Consider the following 27,180-nt stretch of genomic DNA (forward strand, 5'->3'; position numbering starts at 1 on the left):
GAGAATGTAGGTGACTGGTGCAAATCATGTGAAATCAAAATGTGAAAATACAAATACAATGTCGGGAAACATGAATTTTAATACTAAACGAGATGTTAGCTGAAAGAAAGATGTCCATTGGCGCATTCAAATTCCACTGGCAAATCCCACTCGTCGACGGCAAAATCAGCAAAAAGAGACTTAAGGGTAATGTTTCAAAATCAGTGCAAATTTTAATAAAAAACATCAAAAAAATAAAATTACGCTATTGCATTTTCACTGCGATTGTTCACGGTCAGATTAGTGTATTTTTGTGGTAGCATTAAATACTCATTAAAATATGGTTGAGGTGATGATTAGTAGTTGTACAAGTTATCAGAGAAAGAAAACACTGCATACATGTTTGAATGTTTCGTTTTTCTTCAAGCGAACAAAAAGGACAGTCCGGTAACGTATCCCCTGAAGTATGCAGACCATGAACACTAAGTTATTCGTGTTTCGAATTGAAACAATTACATATGCTATTGGAAATTGCCGAGATCTTTTAAACGCAGCAAAATCGCCAAAATGAGTTGCGCTGAAAATCCGTTTATTTAACCACTGAGTTGGCTATAATCGTCTCATATCCAACAAGGCCGAGTGGAATAATTGTTTAATTCAAAAACTTCCCCAAAATGTAGAAAAATAAAAATGAAAAGAAGGACGCGTATTACGCCTACGCTTAACATATTTGTAGAGCATGGTATAATTGCTCATGCACCATCATAGCTAAGCCAATGAAAACTCTTGAATTGCATTATCCACTGATCCAGTTTTCAATAAATATCGCTGATAAATTACAAATAACAAACATTTAAAAGAAAAACCTACAACCTGCAAACCTATAAAGCTGCGTAGAAATTGTATTGTGAAATTAAGATGATCAGTGGTTTAAATGAGTAATGAGGTACTGGAAAACTGTGCGAACTTACTGAACGATAAAAGTATCATTAATCAGTTTACAACTTCCAACATAGCCAAGTTAGTAAATGGTATAATGAAGACAAACTATAATAGAGTATGGATTAAGCACAAATCACATGATATATCACATAGCAGGGCCTCTATTGTAGCTTTATTTATAGATCTGACAGAGCTACCCCCAAAAATGAAGGTTTTAACACTATACGAGCGTACATAACACTTCCTTTAGATTTATGCTTTTCAAAAAACCTAACTGTTATAGTTTCACATTTAGACGTTCTGTTTGACTTGTGTTTCCTCAGTGATACCTTTGTACCCTGCATGAAAAAAAAACAAGATTAGGTAAGACGTTTGAGAAAAAAAATCGATGGTTTCTAATGAACATGATAAGTTCTTTCACCCGACAAATGGATTGATATTACAAAATGTAAGTCTTGAAAATTAAATATGATTTCAATGTCCATTTGATGCTTTTTAGTTTCGTTTGATCAGTTCATTCTCGGAGAAAAAATCAGTAAAAATTATTGGCTACTGAGCCGATCATAGATAATCAGCATTGAATGAAAGCGTTAAGAGTACGTGTATAACAACAATTTGTCATTTCCGCTGCGGATGTGTTTGTATGTGGTAACAGCAGTGGTATTGGCTCTCTTTTCCTAATATCGTAAGCTTCCAACTAAATTGCGTCCTATGTTCTGTTTAGTTATGGCCTCGTGTGACGCCATGTTGAAGTTGTCACTCAAGAAGGAGATAACACAGTTAAGGCAGGAAAAGGACATCAAACGAGCAAGAATGTCCGAGGTGTGCGCCGACCTAGTATACCACTGCAAACGCCATGCCAATGAAGACTACCTACTGTCATGCACCAAGGGATCTCCACATAAGCCGTCTGGAATCGATCCTTATAAAGAAGCTGCATCCTGCCAAGTCATGTGACCCTTGAAAGCAGACAACAGTTTGGTCGCAGTAGAGCATTGAAATAATTGTCAGCAAGTTTATTTGTCAGTAAAGCATTAAAAAAAAAATGGGTCGGGTCTCGGGATGTTTGCATTTCTCTGAGGGAGGGAAAATTTTAAAAAGTACCTGAATTTTGCGGGGCCTGCTTCTTCTAGTGTACCACCTGAGCGAATTTGACGTGATTATAGTAAATAAAAGAGGGAAATAACTCGGTGGTCTGACGAAAAACTCGAACTGATTTATTTTCCGCAGACGATAAGCCAGAGAAGCAGTAATTACGTGCCCTACTAAAATCCCAACAGTATCAGCAACCCAGCTACATATTTCACCTGTTATTAGTGGAATTCTACTAGTATACTAATGTAAATGCTGGAATCTGATTGGCTGAGCTACAGTATACCATCGACCATTAGTGCGGCAGTGGCTAGAGATCGTCCACATAATGGAAACGTTTTCTCGTTTCTCCGAAGTTTCGAAGAAGATTAATCAAAAATAATACTGGATAATTTAATTTCGAAGAGCCCTGAAGAAGAGAAATTGACCTTTATCCAACTTCAAAACATCAAAATTTTCAATGTACTGATGAGCGCGTATAACCGCTGCAAGTTTCAACGAAAAATCTAATCCGAGCGTGATTTTGCCAAAGCGTGAAGTTTAATACTGCTTTTACTATGTAGAGAAATAACTGGAAATCGTTATTTGAAAGAGTAGTTGTTATGTAGAGAAATAACTGGAAATCGTTATTTGAAAGAGTAGTTGTTTCGGCCCTCAGGTTCATCAACTTATCACCTCAGAAATCTCCAGCTCAACCTGATTATTAAATAGAAATATAAAACTAAGAAAATTCAGGGCGGATGCGGAATGATTGTCATGAAAAGAATTCTCAACACTGGCAAAACACCGGGCTTTTGGCTTGTAATGGTGTTCTGTACTTGCTCAACCTGCCGACAACCAAAGTTTAATCGATGTAATGTAATGTAACCCTAACACTTGAAATCCGGGGATCGCGGGTGCGCCCGCTCTGACCACTAAGCTGGAGTTGTTTTTCGGTAGACCTTAGTTCAACTCCTCGGTCATGCTTGTAAATAGTCAACTGGCCTGTCTCCCGCGGGGTCTCCCGCCAGTTTATTTGAAATATATCTTTCTTTCAGTTTAACTGGCATACCTGAGAACAAGCTAGGTGTAGCTAAGCGCATTGACCCGGCTATAAACAACAACAACATTTGAACACGTTTTTGAAAATTGCAACATTGGAAATTCACCTACTTTATTTAGCTTACCGGAGCATTGCTTCACCATTGCCTATATACTCGCGTTCTAATCATTAAATGTGTAATGAGAAAGAAATGGATACTGTTCTATAACGGAATACATTTTGTTCATTTGGTCCTTGCTCCACACCACATAATGCCTTGTTATGGAAGGCGTTGGATCAACGACCTTCGCACATGCCTTGAGAAATTCGTCACTGCAAGTGATTTCAATAAACCGACAAATCTTTGACATGGTTTCCACTGGTTTCAGCACGAGCTCGAGGCCATTTATATCCAATAACTTGTCTCCAAGAATCTCTCTAGCGATTGCGCTTCCTTCAGCCCAGCGAAAGAATCTATCCATGCTGTGATCTAACAGTTCTGGATCATTAACCTAAAGAATGTAAACCAAAATTTCAAGGTAGGCTCTCGACTCTTTGATTGTTTCCTGGAACAACTGAAGCAAACGTCAATTAAAAGGGAAGCAGGGATGGTCCAGTGGTGAGAGCACTCGCCTCCCACCAGTGTGGCTCAGGTTCGAATCCGGTCCGTGCCATATGGGGATTGAGTTTGTTGTTGGTTCTCCCCTTGCTCTTAGGGTCTTTCTCCGGGTTCTCCGGTTTTTCTCTCTCCGCAAAAACCAACATCTCCTAATTCCAATCCGAGCAGGATAGAGGACCCGCATGAAAACCAGCTAAGGCCGAGGTGGCTTCTTTCTAAATTATTTATTTATTTATTTATTATTTATTTATTTATTTATTTATCAATCTTTAATAAGAACGTTTACATATACTACGAAACGTGGTTTCCTAGGAGCTGACAAGACTATTAGTACAAGGTAAGTTCTCTTACCTTCTTTATGTGGTCTTCGAACCTGCCTCCCGACTGATTAGTTCTCCTCAAGGTTATTGTTGAGACGATGTCGAACGGATTCCTTATGATGTGAATGAACTTCACTTTGACTCTATATTTGTTTTCAGTGTCCTCCACCAAACTCATGAGCGTATCACGCGGCATGTTTAGAATTACAGCAGATGTACTCCAAGCTGTCTTGTCACCAACAACCTAGGTAATTGTAAGAAAAACAGGAGAAAAAATAGCCTCGATTTATGTGACAGTGATTATTGCTTTGTCGTGACCCAGTTCTTCAGAGATTCGTGTAGCCACTGAGTTGCTGTTGTTGTTCGGGTGCAAACAGTCACTTCACTAAACAATGCTAAAGAGATCATTCATTCTAAGAGCGTAGTCACCAATCTCAATGTTTTGTAGCGGATGAAATGAGTTGGCAAAGAGTCGTCTCATGATGATTTAGTTCTAGTTTCATGTTAGCAGAGGAAGGGTTAAATATTTGGAGGGTGTGATTAGGTCAGTGGCTTAAAAGGGAACTGTGGAGTATACCACGTATGGCATCAGTTGTTGTATGGTTGTTTTTTGAGAGTGTTGCTTAGCGTTGCTCATTTTCAATGAGAAACTTTGAGAGTCGACTCGGCGTATTTTGCTTTTTGGAAGTGACTGGAGAAAAATTAAAACTTCAAACACGCAGCTAATGAAATCAAATAGGTATGGAAAAACATGAAAAGATGCTAGTCTAGAGGATGTAAAGATAGCGATTCGGAGGTGAAAAAAGAGTTCTCTATAGTTAGCCTTCCTCTTTGCCAAGTGCAGTCCCTTTTGAAACTAAACCAAGGTAGCGCTGGATCATTCGCTTTTACTGGACAATATCAAGAGCTAGGGACGTGGCGAAGTATTAGGTCGGTATTGTTGGCTCTGCTATTTTTACTTACTTTAAGGTATTTGTCATACTTCCCTTGCCAATACCCTTCCATCCAGAATCCAAAATGTGTTGTGTTTTCAAGCGTTCCTTTCATTACCATGCTCTTCCCTCCTTTTAGAAAACTTTTTGATCCTTTCACTAACATGTCAAACAGTTCGTTTCTTTTGAACTTCGCCCGGTTCTTCAGGCGGGCAAAGAGGTCATTCTCATTGGCGACCACCATGTGTGGATGTCCATCGAGAAGAGATGCCAGCAGAGTATGGCGACTTCTTGAGTAGCCCACAAATAACAAAAGCGTATCAACCCTCTGGTATTCCTCTCTGTCTTCCTCTGGGAAAAATTACTGGTTTTATTGAGTTGTTTTCATTCCGATCAGGAGTCTAGTTTCAATTTTCACAAAGAAACTAGACGTTCCAAGAGCGATTACTCGGCCTTCGTATCCCATTATCAAACATTTCGCAGCTACTCAGGCCCGGTCCAAACGCCGCTCCACTCATGTGCCGAGCCAAACTTGATTAAGTTCGACTTTAAAGCGACTTTGGAGCGACGGCTGGTTCAGACGGCGTACTTGCGTCGAACTTAATTCGGGAAGCCGGTAGTAACAATTTTCGACTAGAAAATATGCGTTATGAATTCAAGAACTCTGTCCAAATAGAAAAGTTGTGACTAACATTTCGCTGTTATAGCAATATTTAGGGAAGCAAATTCAAATTCAAGGTTCAGTGTTTGCATTTAGACAGGTTTTCTCCCGGTTAATTCGACTTGTTAAAGGGAAATCTCATAAGCTGGGCTATTATCATGGAGAAAAAGCAAAAAATGAATTTGCGCTAAAGAAACCGCTTACACAGTCCCGTTGCTCATAAACCAAAAGCATATGAATTATTTCATATATACTTCACATTAAAAGCATGTTTTGCTGTCTTTATTTTTAGCGACGACTTCGAGCTTCATGCATGACTGGTCACGCCACTCAATTTTGAGCCAATCACGAGTCCCGTTATATGAAAAATACATTATAGTAATTTATGCATTAGGTTCAACACATGAGGAGAACGCCGTATGAATCAGTTGCCGCTCCAACGTCGTATAGTGCGACAGATCCTGCCTAATTTAATGTTGTTTGCCGCACCAAAGCTAACCTGCCGAACCAAATTGATTCAAACGCTGCTCTTCTACCGTACTTAACTCATCAGTTAGGTTCGGCGCATGAATGGAGCGGCCTTTGGAACGGGCCTCAGTACTCATATTTTTGTTTTGAACTCATGTATGGCTCATTTGTATGGCTCGGGAGACTAGTATGAAGTTTGGTAATTTGCCTAACTTTCAAGCTATAGAATTGAAAAACGCTCGACATATTTGTATGTGAGATGATCGTATAAGGCATGTTACTTCCCAAAGCATTCTCCGCTAAACACAGCATTCTGTAAATCATGTTTTTAACGAAGGGTGAACACACAATAGCAAGCTGTAACAATTCTCACCCCTAGTTCCCGCGCGCTCTCCGCTGGTATAACCGCCCATTTGGCGACCGAGACAAAACGACTTCCATTTTTAGACTCGGGCTTTCTTACGGAAGGCAGAGTGAAATGGAGTCTGATCATGGGCTGAGGTTTTATTAGTTACCTTAAAACTTTCGTCAAGTAATAGTCAAAATGAGGTTAAAATGTATTTAACTCTTTGGTATTGTGGAATGAAATAATTCACTTAATTTCGGATGACCTTACCTGTTTCCAAAATATCGTTCATGTTTAAATCTGGATTAGCAATCTTGCCTTTGCTGGATGAGGAGCAAACTACAAATTAAAAGCTTTGTGATCAGGTATGTCTCTTGAGGAGAGAGTAACTGAATCAGTTTCGCGGATTTACGAAGGACACTAAAACGAATGGTCTAGGTGGGATACCTGTTCGGGAGGCCTATAGCAATATTAAGTGCAACATGAAAAAGTTTTTCTTTTGTGACTTCCTATTGTACTGAAGAGCAAACTGGACATCTTTGGCATCTTCAGTTTGCTGTTAAAATATAATTCAAAGAACAATAAGGCAGTAACACCAAACTATCCTGAATAAACCACACCTTCTTTCGAACTTCCCTACTGAAACCAATTAAAGTAATTGCCAATTTAAAGCCCCGGCCAAACGATCGCAATATTTCAACGCAACATATCGCAACATTGTTGGGCACAACATGTTGCGCGCGTTTGGCCACCCTGTTGCGATGTGTTGGGTGTCGTTGGCTCAAGTTTGAAAATGGTCAAATGGGCCCTTTGCACGATCCGGTCACATGGTACGGAATTAATTATGCTGAGACGAAAGTTACACAGTGGGACTTCCAAAACAAAGGAACTCGCACCAGTCCAGCCCGACTTTCCTTTGTTTTGAAAGTTCCACTGTGTAACTTGCGTCCCAGCATAATTAATTCCGTACCTTGTGACCGGATCCTGCAAAGGGCCCATTTGAGCCAAAAGCACCCGACATGTCGCAACACCTTCCAACAGGCCTAGGGTGGGTAACAGCCGTCGCTAGATAACATAGATAGGTCCGGATGCATAGATAGATGAAGGTTCCTCCGCAAGCCACTGTGTGAAGTGACTGTATATACACTGTATGGAGTGTGGCATGCTACTGTGAAAAGCCTCTCACCGGATGCTCTTCTTTCAATATTCCTAACCATGATGATCACGGCTGCTGCATCGATGGCTGCAATGAAGATCAACTTTTGCCAGGTTATATTCACGCGCATGCTTGCTTGTTTTCTGCAAAATCCAAAAAGATGTTCCTTCACCAAGAGTATCAAATCCATTTTTTTATTTTGAAAACGTTAGAAGTTGTCCTTTAGTAGCATGTTGGGTGAATTTAAATAAACGATTCAACTGCGGCCTGGAGCTACTGTTATTCGTTTAATTCCAAACTTTCGTCGATCTTCGGCATCGTCAGGGAATATTTTCTTTGCACTCGCTGACGATGCCGTAGATCGGCGAAGGCTTGGAATAAAAAGAATAACAGTACCTCAAGGCCTATTTAAATCCAGCCTTTTATTTTCTTTGTCTATTCTCAAGGTGTCCAGTCACTAAGCCTCTAAGGAAATTCATATGAGAGTTTCAGTTTACTGCTAACTCGTTTAGTTGCAAGGCTGTAGTTTGATATGAGCTCTCAAAATTCCTCCCTAGGCTGCTAAGTCAATTCAAAATCAATTACCCGTCGAAATTGAGGGTTAAGGAAACTTCACCACTGTCCCGAAATTACTTGGCTGATTCAAAACAGAAATCGAACATTTCTCAGGCCTGATATGTTCATTATGTTGGCGAAATTTGGGAGAGGCTCGGTAAACCTCGGCCAAACGATCGCAACGTTTCACGCAACATATCGCAACATTGCTGGAGGCAAAATGTTGCGCGCGTTCGGTCATCCTATTGCGACGTGTTGGATGCTGTTGGCTCAAGTTTGAAAATAGTCAAACTTAAGGCAACAAAATCCAACATGTCGCAACAGGTGACCAAACGCGCGCAACATTTTGCCCCCAGCAATGTCCTTAAGAACTTATGCCCCCAATGGGGTGAAAGGGTTTAAAACAACAAACAACGTTCCAGTATGAGTAGTTTTCAGCATTACCTCCTGTATGCATGTTTGTTTTCATTTTAACGCGTACATGTAACCCACTTACAGATTTTTAAAGACGTGACTGATCATCGCAGTCATGCACACAACTTAAGCAGTTGTGAAATTAAAGCCTGAAAAAAATTCAGGCCTAAACGAGATTCGAACCCATGACCTCTGCGATACCGGTGCATGCAGAGCTCTACCAAATGAGCTTTTGTTAAGGGAAAAATCCTTTAAATGACGATGGAAAGTAAAGACAAGTGGAGAGTGAGGATGCTTAGCAACAATAAGGTCCTTGATCGGAATGTCCAACTTGACACACTAATCTGTCATTTTTCTGACAACAAACTGATCGACAGTAAAATACACTGAAAACTGGTGGAACTTCTGAATGTGTAATTTGCATTTTCAGTTAACTGGTGATGAGTTGGTGATTAATTTCATTGAATTACAGCCGTGGACACTTAACTTGGATAGTGACACGGAACAAAAAATCCTAATAAGACATTTGTATCCATCGAAGAGTGAGTAAACAAAAGGCCGCAAAGAATTAGGGTTTGCAGTAAACAAGACACTATTAATAGCCTGTAAACAAAGTTATTATTCGTTAATATGAACTATTTGCCCTAAACTCTTCTTATTGCATCAGCAGATAACCCAGTAAGGTCACTTTTGACGAAATATATAATATAATTATAATAATATCGTGTGTTTTCGAAAGAATTTTCAAAATTCGTTTGCATTACTTCTGAATAGTACTGTATTACACTGGAGGCATTTTTTACTCCTCTGAAACCCGTGGTCGTAAAGCTCTTAATTAAGCCGGTTAAAGGTTTGTCAGCTCAGAAAGAACCCTGACTAACCATAAGATGCACCACTGCTCTACTTAAGATCCCTTTATGACCCTTTCGTATCAATGAATTAAGTACGTTCAGGTCAGTACTGCTTTGTATTATGGAGAGATTAAGCATGACGTTACGGCAAACGGCAAAAATGAAACAATTGCCGTTTGTCTTCAGCTGTCTGTACAGCAGGGTGAAAATATATTTATTTGCGGTGAATAGTAGGAGACGTTTTTCTATTTTTGTGTGATTTAGTTAAGGATTAGACGAAAAGAACACAAATTCAGAGGTAATTTTTTGCCGTTTGCCATTTGCCGTTCGCCGTAAACGTCATTCTTAAACTCTCTAATACTCTCTCTAAGCACAAAACGTACATATAACGTACAAAGACAAAGATACAAGAGGAAAATAAACTATGTCAGCTAAAAGTGATCTAGTTACCCAACACGTTAGCTCAGACTTGATGCGGTCCCTGCTCTATTCACGCTTCAATGCAAACGAAATTCCGTTCAGCTCTTGACCAGGGGAACACGAAACTGTCACATCTCTTAGCAACATGGCAAGTGTTTCTGTCAAAATGCAAAATACTCTTTACAATTCTCCTTGTACTTGACGCTTTTCAAAACAAAGGCAGATGAGGGGCAGAGTATTTTAATTTAAAAGTAATTTGGGCCTTTTCAAATATAAATAACTTCCATTCGAAAGTGTGTTTTTCGTTTTAGTCGTAAGTGTTTAAAAGCGAGAGAGTAAATGATAATATTTACTATCAGTATAATTTCCAGAGGTGAATATAAGAATTGGACATTCTGATTGGTCGAAAAGCTCATCGTACGACGCTATATTCACCCCCCTCCCTAGAGCTTGGTTACTAAGCTCACCGTCTTTGCTATCTCGGCAAGTAAACATGGCGGACAGTTGCGGAAAACACATCACTCCAAGTCCAGGATATTTTAAAGGATGGAGAATTTTCAACATGACTGCTGTCGCCCTTGGACCAAAAATCTTTTCAAGAACTCGCATTTTAAGGCTTTTAAGAATCGTAAACGCAGTGGTTGCGTCGATCGCCAGCAGGGCAGTTCGACTGCCCGAAATTTATTTTTCTTCAAACTAAAGCTACTCATTTTTAGGCGATGATGACAACTGTGAATGAATGTGAATGAAGTCAACAACGATAAAACAAAGGCACCAGATGAATTTAGTTTTCGTAGTGTCTCGCTCGTTTGTTTTACTGCCGAACTCGATGGGTAAATTGATCGACAATCGATGTACATGTAAGCATATTATTAAAACTACGGCTGCATACGTGTATGCACACGAACAATTGCGTCTGTGCTTTTATGTTTTAGTCCGTTATTTTGTAGTCCTTGATATTCACCTCTGAAAATTATACTAAAACAGTTATTCGCCTTTGACGAATAATTGTTAAGCAATAATATGTATGCGTTTTAGAATAATATATGAGATAATTTGTTCAACCTATTCAGAGATGTTTCTTTAAATGTACATTCACCCGTGCAGTCCAGTCCCAACAAAAAAAATTTCATTTTCTATGATTTCAGTGTCCTTGGGATAATTTGATACTCTTTATTATCTTCCAAGAAAATCCGGTACTTGGTTCTCATGACCCTCTTTGTTGAATTTGGAATAATATAACAAATTATGATAATAATGATTTTCGCCGAATAGCGCCGAAAAACAAGCCTGTCTGGTAAGATATTACAGATTCAACATCAGACCTGTTAATTGAGGGCAGAAATTTTCCTTTGTTTAAGTCTAACAATACAAATTGAACAATCAGCTGGTCAAGCAAGTACAGTATTTCGACTCAAACTCAGTAGCGATTCAGTGTAAAATATTGTGAAATTAGACAGCAAGGATCAAACATCACCCATGTGTTTCAACAACAGTTGATTCATTTCTTTCCATTTTTTCAACTCATGTGCTATATTGTTCACTGAAAAACCTTTTAAGGAGTGTACGATAAAATTTTATCTTATCTTATCTTATCTTATCTTATTTCTGCAGAAATTCTTCTCGGAATCGGAGTAAGGAAGTTGAGTGTGAACACAATAATGCGATATAGTTTAATAGTATTCACGATTGACTAAAGGCAAAGCATTTCTATGTTGAATACTCCATTTTTGCTAGAATTTTGTAGTTATTCATCCAGTAGAATGAACTATTTTTTACATTCTAAAGTGACGCATCAAATTTGTTTCTTATAGAAAGAAATAATCATGTGAAGCAAACAATGATAATAAGCAAAGGAGGACAGAAGGCCGGTTACTATGCGACTATAGGTTCCCAATTAAAATGTCTTTCTCTTCTGAATAGCGCCCTACAAGAGACATAGGCTTTGTTTACACTGGGTGCCCGAGCACTGCTGCCTGGGCACGGCCACAAACTAGTGTTGCGTTCAGACACTGGATACTCTTAGTACCCAAGAACCATCAAGAGGCTGGCAAAGAGTTTTGTGTTCCAGGTTCCTTCTGATAAATCCGACATTAAAAGTAAGTAAAGTAAAACTTTATTTAGCCACCGGGTCAGCCTTCGTGATAATGCTAGTAACATATAACAAATATTAAACTTGACCGAGGTCCTTAAAGAGTTCCACTCATAAATATTTAATTTGTTTACGGTGTTTATTTATGGTACATTTCTCCTTTGTTCGGGACCTCCTCCGATTCTTTTTCTCTTTGGACTCATGGAAGAACGCCGTCTGATTATTGACTTCATTAGGAGCCTAGGAAGTTTAGGCCCGGTCGTCCACACTACACCGGAGCAATTTAAAAACGCAACAATCACCGGTCGTTTTATATTTTTCTTTGAGGAAATCTCGGCCAGGGAAATCACGTGGTTCTCCTGATCCTATCTTGTTCGAAAAGGTCCGTTTTAAAATGTTTTCCGTCCACACGAAAACTCAAAGCCGGCGTTTTTAAGTTCCTCCGGTTGAAGAACGTTTTCGAAAAGCTCCGTTTTCATGACTGATTACTCTGGACCGTAGGCCTAACTGTAAAAATAAAGCTGTATGCGTTTTTAAATTCCTCCGGTGTAGTGTGGACGGAATCTGGAGCAAACCACGACGTCAATGAGCACCACCAAACAAAAAGTTTAATGAGCAAAACAAAGGCTGTACAGGTGTGTTCAGTAAAGTTTTGCACATTTCACAACCGTCCCCTGCAAAACAACAACGCAAAATGACCGCGAACGCGAACGATGAGTCGAACTGCTAATTTTTCGTATTTCCATTTAGGATTGAACGCTGCCATTACATATCTCGCCTGAACGAGATTTTAGAGCCATAGGCATCCTGGACAAATTCAATGTTATCCCTATATTTGCATCTCGTATGCTGGAAGGTCGATTTGTTTAACGACTGGGGTCTGTACATGTCATCCTAAGTGGTTGCTTTGTGTTTTGCTCATGGTTTACCCCAAGACCAGTCTAAAGCAGATGAGAGTATCGTGTATAAACCGTAAAAAAACACAAATTGCAGCCCTTTGTCAAGGTTCTTCCTAATTTAGCGATTAAGTTGTCGAGCGTTTCGGTAGGAAGTTTTTCGCTCCTGCTGAAACAATCTCGTTTACGTTACTTCGCCGATGCAATACTTCTTCATCTTCCCCATTACTACACGGCAATCATTTGCATCTTCTTCTTCAGTATAGCTTAAGGCTTTGAACACTTAAAGGCTATCGTCATCAACTGAACGTCCTTGAACATGTCGAGTTGATACTCGGGGCTTTCCCGCTCCAAACCAAGTAATTATATTACAGCATTTCTCTTTCCATAGCTTCCAGTTCTCGAGGATCTCGCTTCTTAATTGACCTCAAATCTAAATGTTGGGGGGACAATGATATCTGGTGGAAAAACATAGAAAATTGTGATGCTTTAGGCGGCGAGGCACCGGAAGTTGTTTTCACTCGTAGGCATTCGTAGACGGTGGACGTTGTCGACGAATTTTAACTACCATTTCGCTGCAACATGTAATATTAGATGGCAGAGAGAACCTTCAACGAACGTCACCAATCAAAGCTTAATCTGGCTATTGTAACTCAAGATACACAAGGTGAACGCGTATTTTAATATATCACTGTATGTATAGCATAAATTACAAACTTACAAAGCCGTTACAGAACGTAAGCGTGCATACAAAGAATGTTTGGCAAATTAGCGTATTATAACCTTAAATTAAGGTATGCCCGCCATTTTGAATAATCAAATCCAGCCGGTGTCAGAAACTCATTTGTCGAGTTTGGCTATGACGCCAGTGCTTTCTCATTGGCTCACATCCAAGCCTTTTGTTCTTTCGCTTTATAAGAGCGACACCACCCGGATGGTTGGGCGGCCAGTTAACTCCACCGCAATATAAACATCTCTCTTACTCTGTCTTAAAAAAATCCCTCCTGGATATACAATCAAGTATTCTTCCTCAAGCATCCCCCTAAATATTCCCCCAATATCCCCTCACAGCCTGCATTTCATTAACCCCCTACATATACAGTGTACACCCCACTTCTCATTAATCCCCTACATATACATACACAGCGCACATCTCATTAATCCTCCACATATACCTACACAGCCTACATCTCATTTCATTAATGCCTCATATATACCTACACAGCTTTCATCGTATTAATTCTCAACATATACCTACACAGCCCACTTCTCATTAATCCCCCGCATATACCTACACGGCCTACATTTCATTAATCCCCAACATATACCTACACAGGATAAAAGTTCTCGGCCATTTCAATTTCAGGAGAAAGATAAAACAAACAGCGGTTACAAACATGACAAACAGGTTTCGCATGGTACATTAAACTTGACGTTTCGTATGCTACAACATACATATACCTACACAGCCTACAGCTCATTAAATCCCCCACATATACCTACACAGCCTACATCTCATTAATGCCCCAAATATACCTACACAGCCTACATCCCATTAATCTCTTACATATACCTACACAGCCTGCATCTCATTAATCCCCCACATATACTTACATAGCCTACATCTCATTAATCCGCCACATATACCTACACAGCCTACATCTTATTAATCCCCCACACATATCCACACAGCCTACATCTCATTAAACCCCCGCATATACCTATACAGCCAACATCTCATTAATCCCCCACACCAAAATGGCCTACATCTCATTAATCCCCCACATATAACCTACACAGCCTACCCAGACAGCACATACCGACTCCGAAGTAGAACAAACCGACTCTTATCCCGGCGGCGAACAGCATTGCGAAGTACATTGCGTCGCTGAAATCTGGTTTGTCATCTGGTTTGCTCAGTTTCATGCTGCCGTATTTCGAGAAATAAGGTAGATAAAAGGTAAAGTCTGCATATGAGCCAGTGGCCCACCAGGCCGGAGCTTATCCCGGTTTCCGTAGCATGAAGCGACTAGGAGTATTTCTACTCCCCCCTGGATGGGATACTAGTCCATCGCAGGGTTAACCCCAGCATTAAGTTCGCCGGTACCCATTTATACACCTGGGTGGAGAGGGGCACCGTGAGAGTAAAGTGTCTTGCGCAAGTACACAACACAATGTCCTCGGCCAGGGCTCGAACCTGAACCGCTCGATCCGGAGACGAGCGCACTAACCATGAGGCCACCGCGCCTCCCACATTTCGAGAAATAAAGCGCAATAATAAACACGGCCCAGGCGTATTGTGTACCAATGTACATCCAGGTACAGGTTTTGGTTATCCATGCCATCCAGCCAGTCATCTCTTCGTAAGCCACCTCGGAGTAAATCGAGCACCAAATTACAAAGAACCAAATAGTGGCGATCGAGAGGAAAGTTACAACAGTGTTGAATCGGAGATTGAGTGTAATTCTTCTCCATTTCAAACTGACGCGAAACCAGCGGCATTTTTGTGAAGCGTTTTCGTCAATCTCCATTTCTGTGCTGCGCGTTAGGTGCAAGGCGTTGCACTAAAGATTACGGTTCAGTTCGACGCGCGTCAATTTATTGCTGATTGATTTAGCAGTCCTCTTTAAATATTGGTTTTATGGGATGCGTTTATCCGCCCATTGGTCGTGATACGTTTGTCTTCTGTCTTTTTGACAGGGTTTCAATTTCACGGATGTGCGTGCACGCTAGTTAATTTACTGAACTGAGTAATTTTACTGGGCAACCCAGCAAGAGTCTATCAAGCTTTCTCGCGTATTTCGCACAAAAGAGCACCAAACTAGCTCCACTGCTTATTTTCAACTCAATATTGCTGCAAACGTGAAATAAATTAGTCTGAGCAAATCTCTCTGGGAAACTTAGCATAGATTCAAGGTTCAAAATAAACCGCGCGCCATTGACGCCATTTCGTAGCAGGCAACAAGCTGCAGCAACCTTTATAAAGGAATAATACAGTCATAACAACAGAAGGATAGAACGACTGAATAATGTTACACTATTTTCGTATTAATCTCGCGTGTGGAGAAACTGCTCGTATTCACAAAAACAGCCATGGACGAGCCGCGACCCACACGCAGCGGCAATATAAATCCTGTGATGCTGACAATGCCACCCTGGGTTAGCGGTTTCGTCTTGCTTTCCTACCAGCTGGTTTTGAGATAAATTTGCTGCATTTTTCCCTAAAGATGCTGCTTGAACCACAAATTACGAAGTACGAGAAATAAAACAAACAACAATAATACGATAATGAAACTTCAAAAGCTCAAGGCATAAGTCACTTACACATTGACAGGAAGTTAAACTATGAATTTTTATTTTCCATTAAATTTGAATTTTGTGAAGTTTTAAGATATCAATGAAGTACAGTTCGAGTACAAAAAACTCGAGACTTTGACTGAGCTAAACCATATAGACAAAAACACAAGGAGGAATATCACCTCTTGGTCAATAAGTTGAACCTGGGCAAAACAAAACATTTCGTCCTTTTATTGTAATTGGAATGATAGCTGAACCATCGATAGTAGAAAGAAGTTATTTGAGCAGGAACTTTTCAAAGAAAGAAAAACCAGCTATTGTGTAATACATCTACATAAATAACCTTTTTATAAATTCTTCTATGATCATTTGTACTACTAGAATACTAGAAAATAAGATAAGTCTGTGGTGTTAATGAATATTATGCAACAATTCTTTAGATGTCCATCAGGAAATCTTACAGCAAATTATTACACCCATCTTATTGTATCCATCAATGTTCCAATGTGTTCTCCCTTAAATTTACGGTCATCAAAAGGATATGGTGGACTAATACCTGAAAGAACTACGGCTTCATTTTCAATCCACAAGTGAAGTCGGACGTCACGCGGTTAAATAGATATATCATGGCCGCGCGGACATACGAAATTTCTCATCGAGTGGGCCCAACCAACGAGTGAATGTTTTTCAACTCCAGAAGTGAAATTTCGTATCTCCAAGCGGCCATGCAATCTTCTAATTCTTATGTAAACAGCAATAGGATAGCAAACCATTTCACATTCTCTGCGAAAGGAGCGATTTATTATGTAACCATAGCAACGATGATATTTTCACATGTGAAGTAACATGTTATTTTCACGTGTGAAGATATGTTTTCGCGCCAAACGTCACCTGGTATTTCACTGGTGTTTATAAAATAAGTAGAGGATATTACATGGCCGCACGGAAATACAAAATTTCTCTTCGAGTGTTGAAATATCTTTCGACTCGAGAAGAGAAATTTTGTATCTCCATGCGACCATGTAATTTTCTTTTTATTATATAAATTGCTCACGATGCATAACGACATTTTTGGCGATTTTCCGAGATTTCCAACCACTTTCCGAAGTTTTCCGAAGATTCTCCAAAATTAGTCTGAAGTCCAGACGAACGCTTCCGAACATTTTCCGAAGTTTGCCAAAGACTTCCGAAGAAGATCCGAAGATGTTTCGATCATACACTAACAAATTTAGGTGCAGTTGAGGGGACAAAAAATATTATCAAAAATGATAGAACAGATCGCCCCATTCGAGAATTTCTTTACCCAATCACAATCGCGAAAGGACTTTCTCACACTTGGGAAAAGCGTTTCATTTAATCAGAAATCAGTTGTCAAAATGAATCAGTTAGTTAGCAACGCGTTCACGTTATTGTTGGGGCCTCTTCAGTCTTCATGAAAAGTGCTTCAGCATGGAAAATGCTTTGTACGGTATTTACATTGTTTTTGTATTTTCTTTTGTAATGGCAAATTTTCATTTTTCTAACTTGACTCATTGACTCGTTGACTCATTGACTCATCGACTCATTTGACTCCTTCGTCTCATTTGATCCTTTAAGCATAACTACAGTACAAGCAGAACAAAATGTTTTGTTCTTTTGCTTGTACTTTTGCTTGTGCGCGAGAACGCGCTGCTGTAAGCATACGGAATTTTCGATTGGGGAAGGCAATAGGCGGGCTAGTACTCTTGTTACCGGTCTAATAAGCACTACCCCACTGAGAACCGTCTTTTCTTATAAGCGTTCATATTCCAATAAATGCCCCTTCCAGCTTTAAAACTTATTCAACTTTACATCACTTGTGAGTACTGTAGAGGAGCACGAAACGAAGAGGACAAAAAAGTCTGATTCCCTGACGGGGGTCGACCCCGTGACCTTCTGCTCAATACTACCCTTCAAAATCAAACCGACACGTGCGCAGCAAGTCTACAGGGCTGGGCCGACACACTTTACTTATCTTGCGTACCTGTAATTTATGTTAAAATTAGAGCCCTTGAAATGCGGTGACCAAGCACGATCTGAAAGTGCGTGAAAAGAGGACATTTTCGAACCCTTAGTGTAACACCCCTCTCCACGGCAATGGTGTTCCCGTATGGATTCCCTAAGACCCTCTATTTCGTGCGCGTACAGCGCTAGCCAAACCACAACCTGACCACGCCCTTGGTTTTGGCGTTTTGTTTATCTTCGGGTTGGGCTGAAGCTTCAAGCCCACATACATAAGCGTAAACAGTATTTATTGATTTGCGTTACAGCCTGAATGAATACGTATTCAAAACGGACTCCTCAACTATTTGTTCAATTAAAAAGGCGCAAAAAGTAGCTCTTATATTATACTAGTTTGACCTATGACGGCTTTTTAAAGTACATTCGAAGATCTCAATAGACCGTTTAACGCTGGGTAGATAAACTAAAGACAAAATTCGATTGCTGTTGTATACGGTGTATATAGGAAAGAGGAACTTATGTACAGTCTTACTTGCCTTGTATTACTGGAGCAGTTTACGACAGCATCTGCTCAGTTTTGAAACGGCAAATGAACCACATAAGGTTACATTTTTGGCCGTGGAGCATTCTACTTGTACATGTTTCATGCTGTTATCTTTTCAAATATGTGATGGAAAATAAAAAAAAAATGGTTTTAAATTCTTCAGAGAGACAATAGAAGCTAACTTTGTTGGCAGCTCTTGTCATAAAAAAAAACACATCTACAATTTAATTAAATAAATTAACAGCTAAGTGAGCCATGCTCCGTTTTCTCAATAAAGAATTAAAATAGCGCGGCTTAAATACTCCACTTCTCGAATTCTCGAGTTACAATTTTATGCTTTGCTTCTGCTACTGGGTCGCTACTCGTTATACATGTAAACGACTGGTTTGCTATCAAAAGCACCAACCGTGAAGGTTTCTAAGGTACATCAGCTTCAATATTCTCCTTCATCCTTATCGTACATTTTCTATAGGGAATCTTGGGAGAATTTGGTGTAAGCCAATACGTCCTCTTTTCTCGTAGGCTGCCGGCCAACGTGATTTTCAAATTTTGCAACACTTTTTCAAATTTTCGAGCCTGGAGTGAACCGGAGTAGGAAAGTGCTGAAAATCTGGTACGTTTTTTCAAATCATGTTAACAAAGAAGGTAGTAGTACTGTAATTAAGGAAACAACTCTAAGCTTAGGTACATCCTTCGCATGTTATATAAACTTTGGTCAGCCTCGTCCATAACTTTGTTAAGAGAAAGGGTCCCTAAAAACAGGGTGTCTGTTAGCGAGCGATTAAAGGTTGACTAATGGAACGATACAAAAGTCCGCTTGACTTGAGACAAAATGAAAGTCACGAGAGTTTGATTCTGTTCATTCCTGCCTTAGCAATGCCATCACGGATGGTTACAACTTAATGTCCTCTTCGGGAAGCGGGTTGACATAAACATCCGCTGCAGTGTCAGCATGGCCGTTTGTACCATTGGCAATCGCATTTGCCTCGTCCTCTTTGGACAGGGTGTTGGCATCAAGTTCAGACACGTGATCGTGGCTATCGGTTAGCGGGTTGACGTGAACCTCGGACAGGCCGATATCGTGGTTGGCGGCACCGTTTCGCCCCGGTTTACCCAGATCGTAGTCCACGTTGTCCATGTGGTGTTCCATCTGGTAAGCTGCAAAGGGGTATGTTAACATCACTGCAAAGAAATCTTCAGCCATGTTGCCATAGATACCATACTTCTCTCGTATGGAGTTACGGATAGAGGTCGCATAGGCGAAGAATCCGCATAGTACAGTCCAACCAACATATGATATGCCCTCAGCGATGGGTTCGAGGGCCATGAAAACAATCCAGAGATAAAAAGGAATTGCAAGAACCAACATATACAGCCATTTGCGGTCGTTTGGTCCGCCGATCTTTGCTGCGGCTTTACTAAGTGGATACCATGGTGCCACGACTGCAAGAAGAACTTTTCCAACGCTTGACAGAGTGGGATTGCTAAGCACGTCTAAGAGGCCTGTAGTAAACTGGGGGCCGTGAGGGTCAAGATCACCAGCGTCCATTTTAACTGCTCTCCATAAAGACACGCACATAAAGCACAACAGGACAGTGTAAGGGACGCCAGCCGATATGGACATTGCCTGCAGAGCTTTCAAAGCGTTAGTACCTCCAGAATAAAGCAGAGCCGTTGCACAGGCACCTTCTGTTAACGCCCAAAAGATGCGCTGAATGACGGGTGGTTCAGGATCGCCGTTGGCAGAGAGGCAGTCGATGACTAGGGAGCCACTGTCGGAACTGGTCACAAAGTAAAGGATAATGCTAACCAGTGAAACCACTGAAAGGAACATTCCCAGGTCACCATACTGGCCCATCACATCAAACCACATGTCGTTTGTTTGTCGGCACGAGAGGCGGAACATGCCATTCAAAGCCTTCGTACTACCCTTTCCTCCGAGCGTAGAATTACAGGTGATATTGGCCAACGTAGCCTCTCGTTCCATCTTTAAACCCGCGGTACCAAAAATGCAGAACCACAGGAACGAATATATTATAGGCGCCGTCATTGTACCATTGATAAACTGCCTGATGGTTCTTCCCTTTGAAATCTTGGCAATGAACATACCAACAAAAGGGGACCAGGCGATCCACCATCCCCAGTAGAAGATGGTCCAATCGTTCATCCATGATTGGGCTTCCTTCCCGTCCGGTGCATTACCAAGTTGTGCAAACGCGTCTGTATGAAAGCCAAGTTGCACAATCCACTGCAGGTAGTAGCCAATGCTTTGAACGTAAACGTTGAGTATGTGCCAAGTGTTGTCGGAAAAGAAAGCAATCATCATCAGGAACATCCCGAGGGTGAAACAGATTTCACTCAGGCGACGAATTCCAACCTTCAGGCCGCTGATCACTGAGGCTGTAGCACATGCAGTGACGCACCAAATGATGATGATTTGATTATTGACTGTGACGTCAATCTTGAAAATGCGGTTAAAGCCGGTGTTCATCTGAATAACACCGATACCCAGACTGGTACAAACGCCAAACATCGTACATACCACCGAAAGGATGTCTACGGCATCTCCCATCCAACCATAGATCTTTTCGCCAATGAGAGGATAGAAACAAGTGCGCATGGTCATGGGAAGGCCTTTTCTGTAACCCACAAAGGCGAGGAGAAGACCAACAACAACGTACACTATCCAGCCGTGGATGCCCCAGTGAAACAGGGTTACATTCATGGCGTCTTGGGCAAGTTGATTATCGCTATATCTATAAAGCAAAATGCATGCAAAAGATCAGTGTATGACGGCACATGCAACGCACATGCTGTAAAAAATTACAAGAAAAGGTCCACATTTAAAATTGGTAACTTGAAGAAATAACTTTTCGCTTGTCTGTCTAATCGGCCAATTTTCAAAGCGATGACGTGTAAGAAGTTTTACTAACTGTGTATCAGACCTTTACTTTCTGAAAGAAGGTGATGAGATAAAGGTATTAACAAACAATGACAGAAACAAACGAAGTAGATACTGGAAACAAATTACAAGAAAAGTCCAAATTTAAAGCTGGGTTTATAGAGGCAACTTGAAAAGACAATTTTTCGTTTGTCTGTCTAATCGGTCAATTTTTAAAGCGATGACGAATAACAAGTTTTACCAACTGCATCTAAAACATTTTGCTTGGGAAACGAATGCAAAGTATTTCTCATGTCGTGTCGCTCTCAGTACACCCACGCAGTTAACAAGAAAGAAGCTCTTCCCACTCGTTCTCTTTTACTCGCTTGTTCTCACACACTTGTCCTCCCTTCGATTTTACTAGTGGAGAGCTGACTGCTTTTCACAGGCTACTACGAATTTCATACAAATCGAAATTTTTGTTATATCCTACCTTCCATAATAACGGTTTCCAGCTTCGTAACTTGTCGTAGACGCATAGTGCCACACAGGTTCAGCTGTAAGGAGACAATAACATGAAGCCGAGTTATTACATATTAACGTCAGCCCTCTCATTTCTCTTGACTGTGTTATGTAGAGGAATTCTTTGAGACACAAACTTCAAATAGAAATGGTATAGTTATGGTAGATCGAATAAAACAGTATTATTGTTATCGTGGTAAAACTCACAGGTCAAGTATGATTTACAGACATGTCTCATACAGAAGAAACAAACTATGCTTCAGTATTAAACATCACAGCAGTCGTGAATCAGTGAAGTTTTTATACGACGTGCCGAGAAGTTGAACTCACGACTTGAGAGAAAATACAAGCCAGCAATATGGTGCAGGGTCGAGACCCGGGACCTCCGGATTAAATAAAGGAGAGGGTCACTCCAGAAAACTTACTTTTTTGTCTCCACCTATGGCAAGTAAACATTGGTTTTTGCACTCACCGAAGTTTTAGCTTATAAAGTGCCTGCTATCCTGAAGAAATTAGTCTCGAAAGAAGCCCAAAGTTCAACTATCGGGGCGGCAAGTTTGAAACTGTACTTGACAGCCAGGCCGTGTTTTTGTCAGTAACGTCATTCCGTCCAAGTCGAAAGTGGCGGGAAGCAGAAAAACCTGCAACTCACTTGGCATCCTTCACAAGGTCAGCAAAATGTATTTTTTCAAGCGATTATCTATTCACTATTCTCACTGCTATTATTTTCGATAAAAGGCTCAAGAGTAGCCATAACCTGGAGTGGTAGTTGAAAGGCTTGTAAAATCCCCTGGACCAAATGACGTCACGAAAACGCGGCCTGGCTGCTGAGTACTGTTCGAAATGGCAGCTCTTCGGAACGTCTCACAGGATTGGCTGAGAAAATGATATACAAACAATAGTAACAATGGACCGTAGCCCAAAACCAATAGAGCTTTGTGCTGACAAAATCCAATGAAATTAGAGGCTCTAGAGAGCTTTATGACAACAGGAAATGGCGGCAACGATGTCGAATTTTGGGCTTTTCTGGAGACGAATTTCATATAAAGGAAAACCTGCACTTTAGAGGCTGACACTTCGGTGAGTGGCTAAACTTAGTGCTAGGTTTTTATTAATGACAAAAAATGTTCGTTTTTTAGAGCGACCTTTTCCAACCACTCGGCCACACTTTCTCCATTTATTTACTGTTGGTGATGATCAGTTGGTGAGATGAGTCTCGTGCACGTATTGACTCGAACTTAGGTCTTTTAAATTTGTTCACTTTAACACCGTTATTTCTTGACCACGTCCTATAATGAGCTGATCCGTCTTAGGGAAGTCTCTATATGTATGTGACAGTCCGAGGAGGGTAAATAGCGTGACCTTTTAGACTATTTACCTTGAATAGCGTGACTTCGCACGTTTGAATGACAAATAGGAATGGTCTAATTTTGTTCCGTCGCTTTTTAGTCAATTTGATCCCCATAACATATTAAGTTTAATTGTAGAACGTTAGACCGGTAATTCGGCTCATAGCTTGCACCGAACAGATTGAGTGAATGAATGAGTGATGATCAGTGGTTCGCGGGGCAAGCTACAAAACGGATGTTTTTTTTTTTTCCATGTTTGGCAAAAGGTGGCATACCCGTAATTTAATACTTCCACTCTAATCCCACATTTTCAAACACATACGTAGGGTCTTCTCTCAGTGCGTCTCATGAGACTCATCCGTTTTATAGGCCAGCAAAATTTGGGATTTAGAAGGCTTTTTACGATACGTGGGGGAAGTCCAAATGCTATAATGACAAACATCTTCGCTTTGTCTGCGTCCGCGAATTTTCTCACTGCTGAGGTTTAATGATGCGGACCAAGAAAATTCTCCTGTGAGGACTTTTAATAGAATAAAAATCCATATACTTTAATGGGGTTCTTTGTACGGCTTTTTGACTATGTTTTATAGAGAACAACAGTGGAATCCCGCTTTTTCAAACCCACGATTTTTCGAACCTTCCGACAACTAGAACGCAGACAAACTAGAACTAGAACCTCAACTGATCTGATCTTTCAATCCACCTTTCGTTTCCCTTGGTCGGGACTCCACTGTGGTTCTTTTTTTTTTTTTGGTATTTCCCGTTTTCGGTTTCATTGACGTGTGGTAATTTTAGTGTCAGCTGGCTGTAATTTTACTGATGAGCTGTATTGTTAATGACGTGCAGTGAATTTACTGGCTACAGTGCTGTTTACTCGCTTTCAGCCAGCTAAAAACACATTCTTGCCATTTCAACCTTGCCGACCTTGTTATTTCCGCCCGAAAATAAAAGCTTAATCATCGCATTCATCGTTTAATGAAAACTGGAATGATCAGAAATGATCTCGCTATATCGTGGTGTATTGTGTTTGACAATCGTTTGGAGGAGTTTCAAATGCGATTAAAATCGAGTCTTGTATATTTGTTTATAAACCTTTCTCACGAAGAGAGTCGAATTATCTCTTCTTTTAGGTTTAAAACGCATGGAATGTAAACTCTCTCCGTGCTAGGGATAAATCGACAGAAATGTTCCTGCCAAAAATTGAGTTTCATTGAGTTTATAACATATAGCGCATGACAGTCTGGTCAGAAGCATGTGTGACAGGAATAGCCCTACTTTGAGGACGCATACACAAGAGGTTTATGTAAAGATAAAACTGTAGGCTGTCTGTCTAAAAGCTTAAAATCCTTGATTGTGAGGAAATTATCGATCTCTGACAAAATATTGAAAAGAAGCCAATTAATGTCTACTGCGAAATGACACACAGAAATATATCGGGGACATGAAAGAGAGAAAATCAACTAGTAAAACCTAGTCCACCCTACTGGAGGAGAAAACAAGTCGCGTGAGCACATCGCGTGCGCTGTTTACCCAGTGTTGACTAAAACAAATGAGATCAAAGGTGATCAGGTGCTTTTTCTACGAAAGTAAATATTACGGTACAAAAGCCAGGGGGGGGGGAAAACATTACTGTTTTCGTTGCTGTTAGGAAATATTTTCAAGTTTAGCCAACAAAATAATTTCACACAAACTCGTGACTTGAAGTGTGACGTAACTACATGTGTGGGATCGAAAATTGATGAATATGACATTTCTAGGTGGTTTGGTGTCACAGCCAACACAGTCTGCGTTGGTAATCACGAGACAATCAGGTTCAGTAAAAACAGGTTATTGAAGATTCCTGTTGTCATGTACAGACCAATCACAACGCGTCGCAGCCTTTCAACTTTGACAAAAGGCAGGATACCGTAGAAAAAAAAAACACAAACAATCCGGGAATATTTAGACAGGACAGATGATTTGCATCCAATTTCTCCTTAATATAGGAATCCCTAACACACAGTCGACGGGCGGGTATAAACAACGAGGATGTCGTCTTCGTAAACCGGAATATTCTGCAACTTACCAACTAATTGTAAAAATTCGAGCAAACTGCAATGATTAACATTTTAGATAATGGCCAATTCTACCAAATAAGTCCCATTTGAAAAAAAGATTAAATATAATAAAATTATCGGAGGCCGCGATAGGTACGACTGACACTAATATAGAGGTTGCCCTTTCTTCCTTTAAAGTGCAACGAGGTTTCCTTCCAAGAGTTTTAGACAAGTTAAACAAGTTTATTAAATCCAAAACCGGTACATACCGACTCCGAAGTAGAACAGACCGACTCCTATCCCGGCGGCGAACAGCATTGTGAAGTAAGTTGCGTCGCTGAAATCCGGTTTGTCATCTGGTTTGCCCAGTTTCATGCTGCCGTATTTCGAGAAATAAAGCACAATAATGAACACGGCCCAGGCGTCTTGGGTACCAATGTACATCCAGGTACAGGTTTCGGTTATCCATGCCATCCAACCAGTCATCTCGTTGAAAGCCTGCTCGGATCGAACGGAGCACCAAATCACAAAGAACCAAATAGTGGCGGCCGATAGGAAAGTAACAACAGGGTTGAATCGGAGATTCAGTCCAAATCTCCCACATTTCCAGCTGACGCGAAGCCAGCGACATTTTTGTGAAGCGTTTTCGTCAATCTCCATTTCTGTGCTGCGCGTTCGGTGCGAGGCGTTGCGCCAAGATTACGGTTCAGTTCGACGCGCGTCAATTTATTGCTGATTGATTTAGCAGTCCTCTTTAAATATTGGTTTTACGGAATGCGTTTATCCGCCCATTGGTCGTGACACGTTTGTCTTCCGTCTTTTTGACAGGGTTTGAATTTCACAGATGCTGTGCACGTACGCTAGTGAATTTACTGAAGCGAGTAATTTTACTGGACAACACATCAAGCTTTCTTGCGTTTTTCGCACTAAAGACCACCAAACAAGCTGCACGCCTTATTTTTAACTCAATATTACTTCAAACGAGAATTAAATGAATCTGTAAAAAATAGTTCAGCGAGGTTCAAAAGAAACCGCGCGCTATTGGCGCCATTTCATAACAGGTGACAAGTAGCAGCGACTTCGATAAAGGAGCAATACAATCATGACAACAGACGGATAGAACGGCTTAATGCTTCGTTATTTTCTTTTTAATCACTCGTCTGGAGAAAGTGCTCGTGCTCAAAACTAGCTCTGTTGACACAAAAACAGCCAAGAACGAGCCAGGTCATACGCAGCAGCGAAATTAATCCTGTGATGTTAACAATGCCACATTAGGGTTAGAGGTTTCGTTGTCGTACAAGCTGGGATGCACACGCATTTGCTGCATTTTACGCTTAAGATGCTGTTTGAAACCCAAAATACGAAGTATGACAAATAATTCAAATAAACAAACTGATTGTGCGATAACGAAACTTCACAACCTCGTGGCGTGAGTGACATGCACATTGATAGAAAGGTAAACTATGAATTTTAAACCTTTCAAAAGGAATTATTTTGATAAGTGACCTGTTAGATGAAAAAGGTCAGCTACTCTCATACCAAGCCTTTAAAGCGAAATATAAATGTAAAACTAACTTCTTGAATTACTATCAAGTTAGAAGTGCTATTCCGGACAGCTTACTGGCCAAGACAAAGAACAATAACTTGGAACCGCTCTCCAAGAGCATCTTTCTACAAAACCACTCAATTTTCGATCTTGATAGTTCAACGAAGGTAAACTTTGAAACTGCGAAGGTAAAGGATTTCTACTGGTTATTGAACAAACAAGTTAATAATAGTCCACATACTGGACCAACTAAATGGAGTA

General features: G+C 40.5%; 2 protein-coding genes across 4 annotated transcripts; both read right to left on the reverse strand.

Annotated features, from left to right (window-relative positions):
- Positions 1 to 554: 554 nt before the first annotated feature.
- LOC145478970 (uncharacterized) lies at positions 555 to 10,093 on the reverse strand. Of its 3 annotated transcripts, XR_014048350.1 has the most exons (7): positions 9,807 to 10,093; positions 7,567 to 7,679; positions 6,651 to 6,719; positions 4,937 to 5,256; positions 4,005 to 4,217; positions 1,799 to 3,546; positions 555 to 1,259 (listed from the first exon to the last, which is right to left on the reverse strand). XR_014048350.1 is itself a non-coding variant. In XM_081457187.1 (6 exons), the coding sequence occupies exons 2-6, from the start codon at positions 7,664 to 7,666 to the stop codon at positions 3,217 to 3,219; spliced, it is 1,032 nt and encodes a 343-aa protein (XP_081313313.1). In that variant the 5' UTR covers positions 7,667 to 7,679; positions 9,807 to 10,093; the 3' UTR covers positions 1,350 to 3,216. The 3 variants fall into 3 exon arrangements, 2 of the variants coding, with proteins under 2 accessions (XP_081313313.1, XP_081313314.1); XM_081457187.1 differs by lacking the exon at positions 555 to 1,259 and having other exon boundaries at positions 1,350 to 3,546; XM_081457188.1 differs by lacking the exons at positions 555 to 1,259; positions 9,807 to 10,093 and having other exon boundaries at positions 1,350 to 3,546; positions 7,567 to 7,707.
- A 7,235-nt stretch (positions 10,094 to 17,328) lies between these two features.
- On the reverse strand, positions 17,329 to 26,323 carry LOC145478971 (glycine betaine transporter 1-like). Its single transcript, XM_081457189.1, has 3 exons — positions 25,643 to 26,323; positions 21,960 to 22,023; positions 17,329 to 21,341 (listed from the first exon to the last, which is right to left on the reverse strand). Exons 1-3 carry the CDS (start codon positions 26,031 to 26,033, stop codon positions 19,478 to 19,480), a joined length of 2,319 nt encoding a protein of 772 aa, XP_081313315.1. The 5' UTR covers positions 26,034 to 26,323; the 3' UTR covers positions 17,329 to 19,477.
- Between the last annotated feature and the right edge of the window lie 857 nt (positions 26,324 to 27,180).

This window comes from Orbicella franksi, chromosome 2, assembly GCF_964199315.1.
Source record: "Orbicella franksi chromosome 2, jaOrbFran1.1, whole genome shotgun sequence".
Taxonomy (NCBI): Eukaryota; Metazoa; Cnidaria; class Anthozoa; order Scleractinia; family Merulinidae; genus Orbicella; species Orbicella franksi.

Coding starts and splice junctions, on each gene's coding strand:
- LOC145478970 (XM_081457187.1), bottom strand. CDS start 7,666: ATGCGCGTGAATATAACCTGGCAAAAGTTGATCTTCATTGCAGCCATC. Junction 5,257..6,650: donor GAACGATATTTTGGAAACAG/GTAAGGTCATCC, acceptor AATTTTTCCCAG/AGGAAGACAGAGAGGAATAC. Junction 3,547..4,004: donor TCGAAGACCACATAAAGAAG/GTAAGAGAACTT, acceptor TACATTCTTTAG/GTTAATGATCCAGAACTGTT.
- LOC145478971 (XM_081457189.1), bottom strand. CDS start 26,033: ATGGAGATTGACGAAAACGCTTCACAAAAATGTCGCTGGCTTCGCGTC. Junction 22,024..25,642: donor TCTGTTCTACTTCGGAGTCG/GTATGTACCGGT, acceptor GTCTCCTTACAG/CTGAACCTGTGTGGCACTAT. Junction 21,342..21,959: donor GGAAACCGTTATTATGGAAG/GTAGGATATAAC, acceptor TTTGCTTTATAG/ATATAGCGATAATCAACTTG.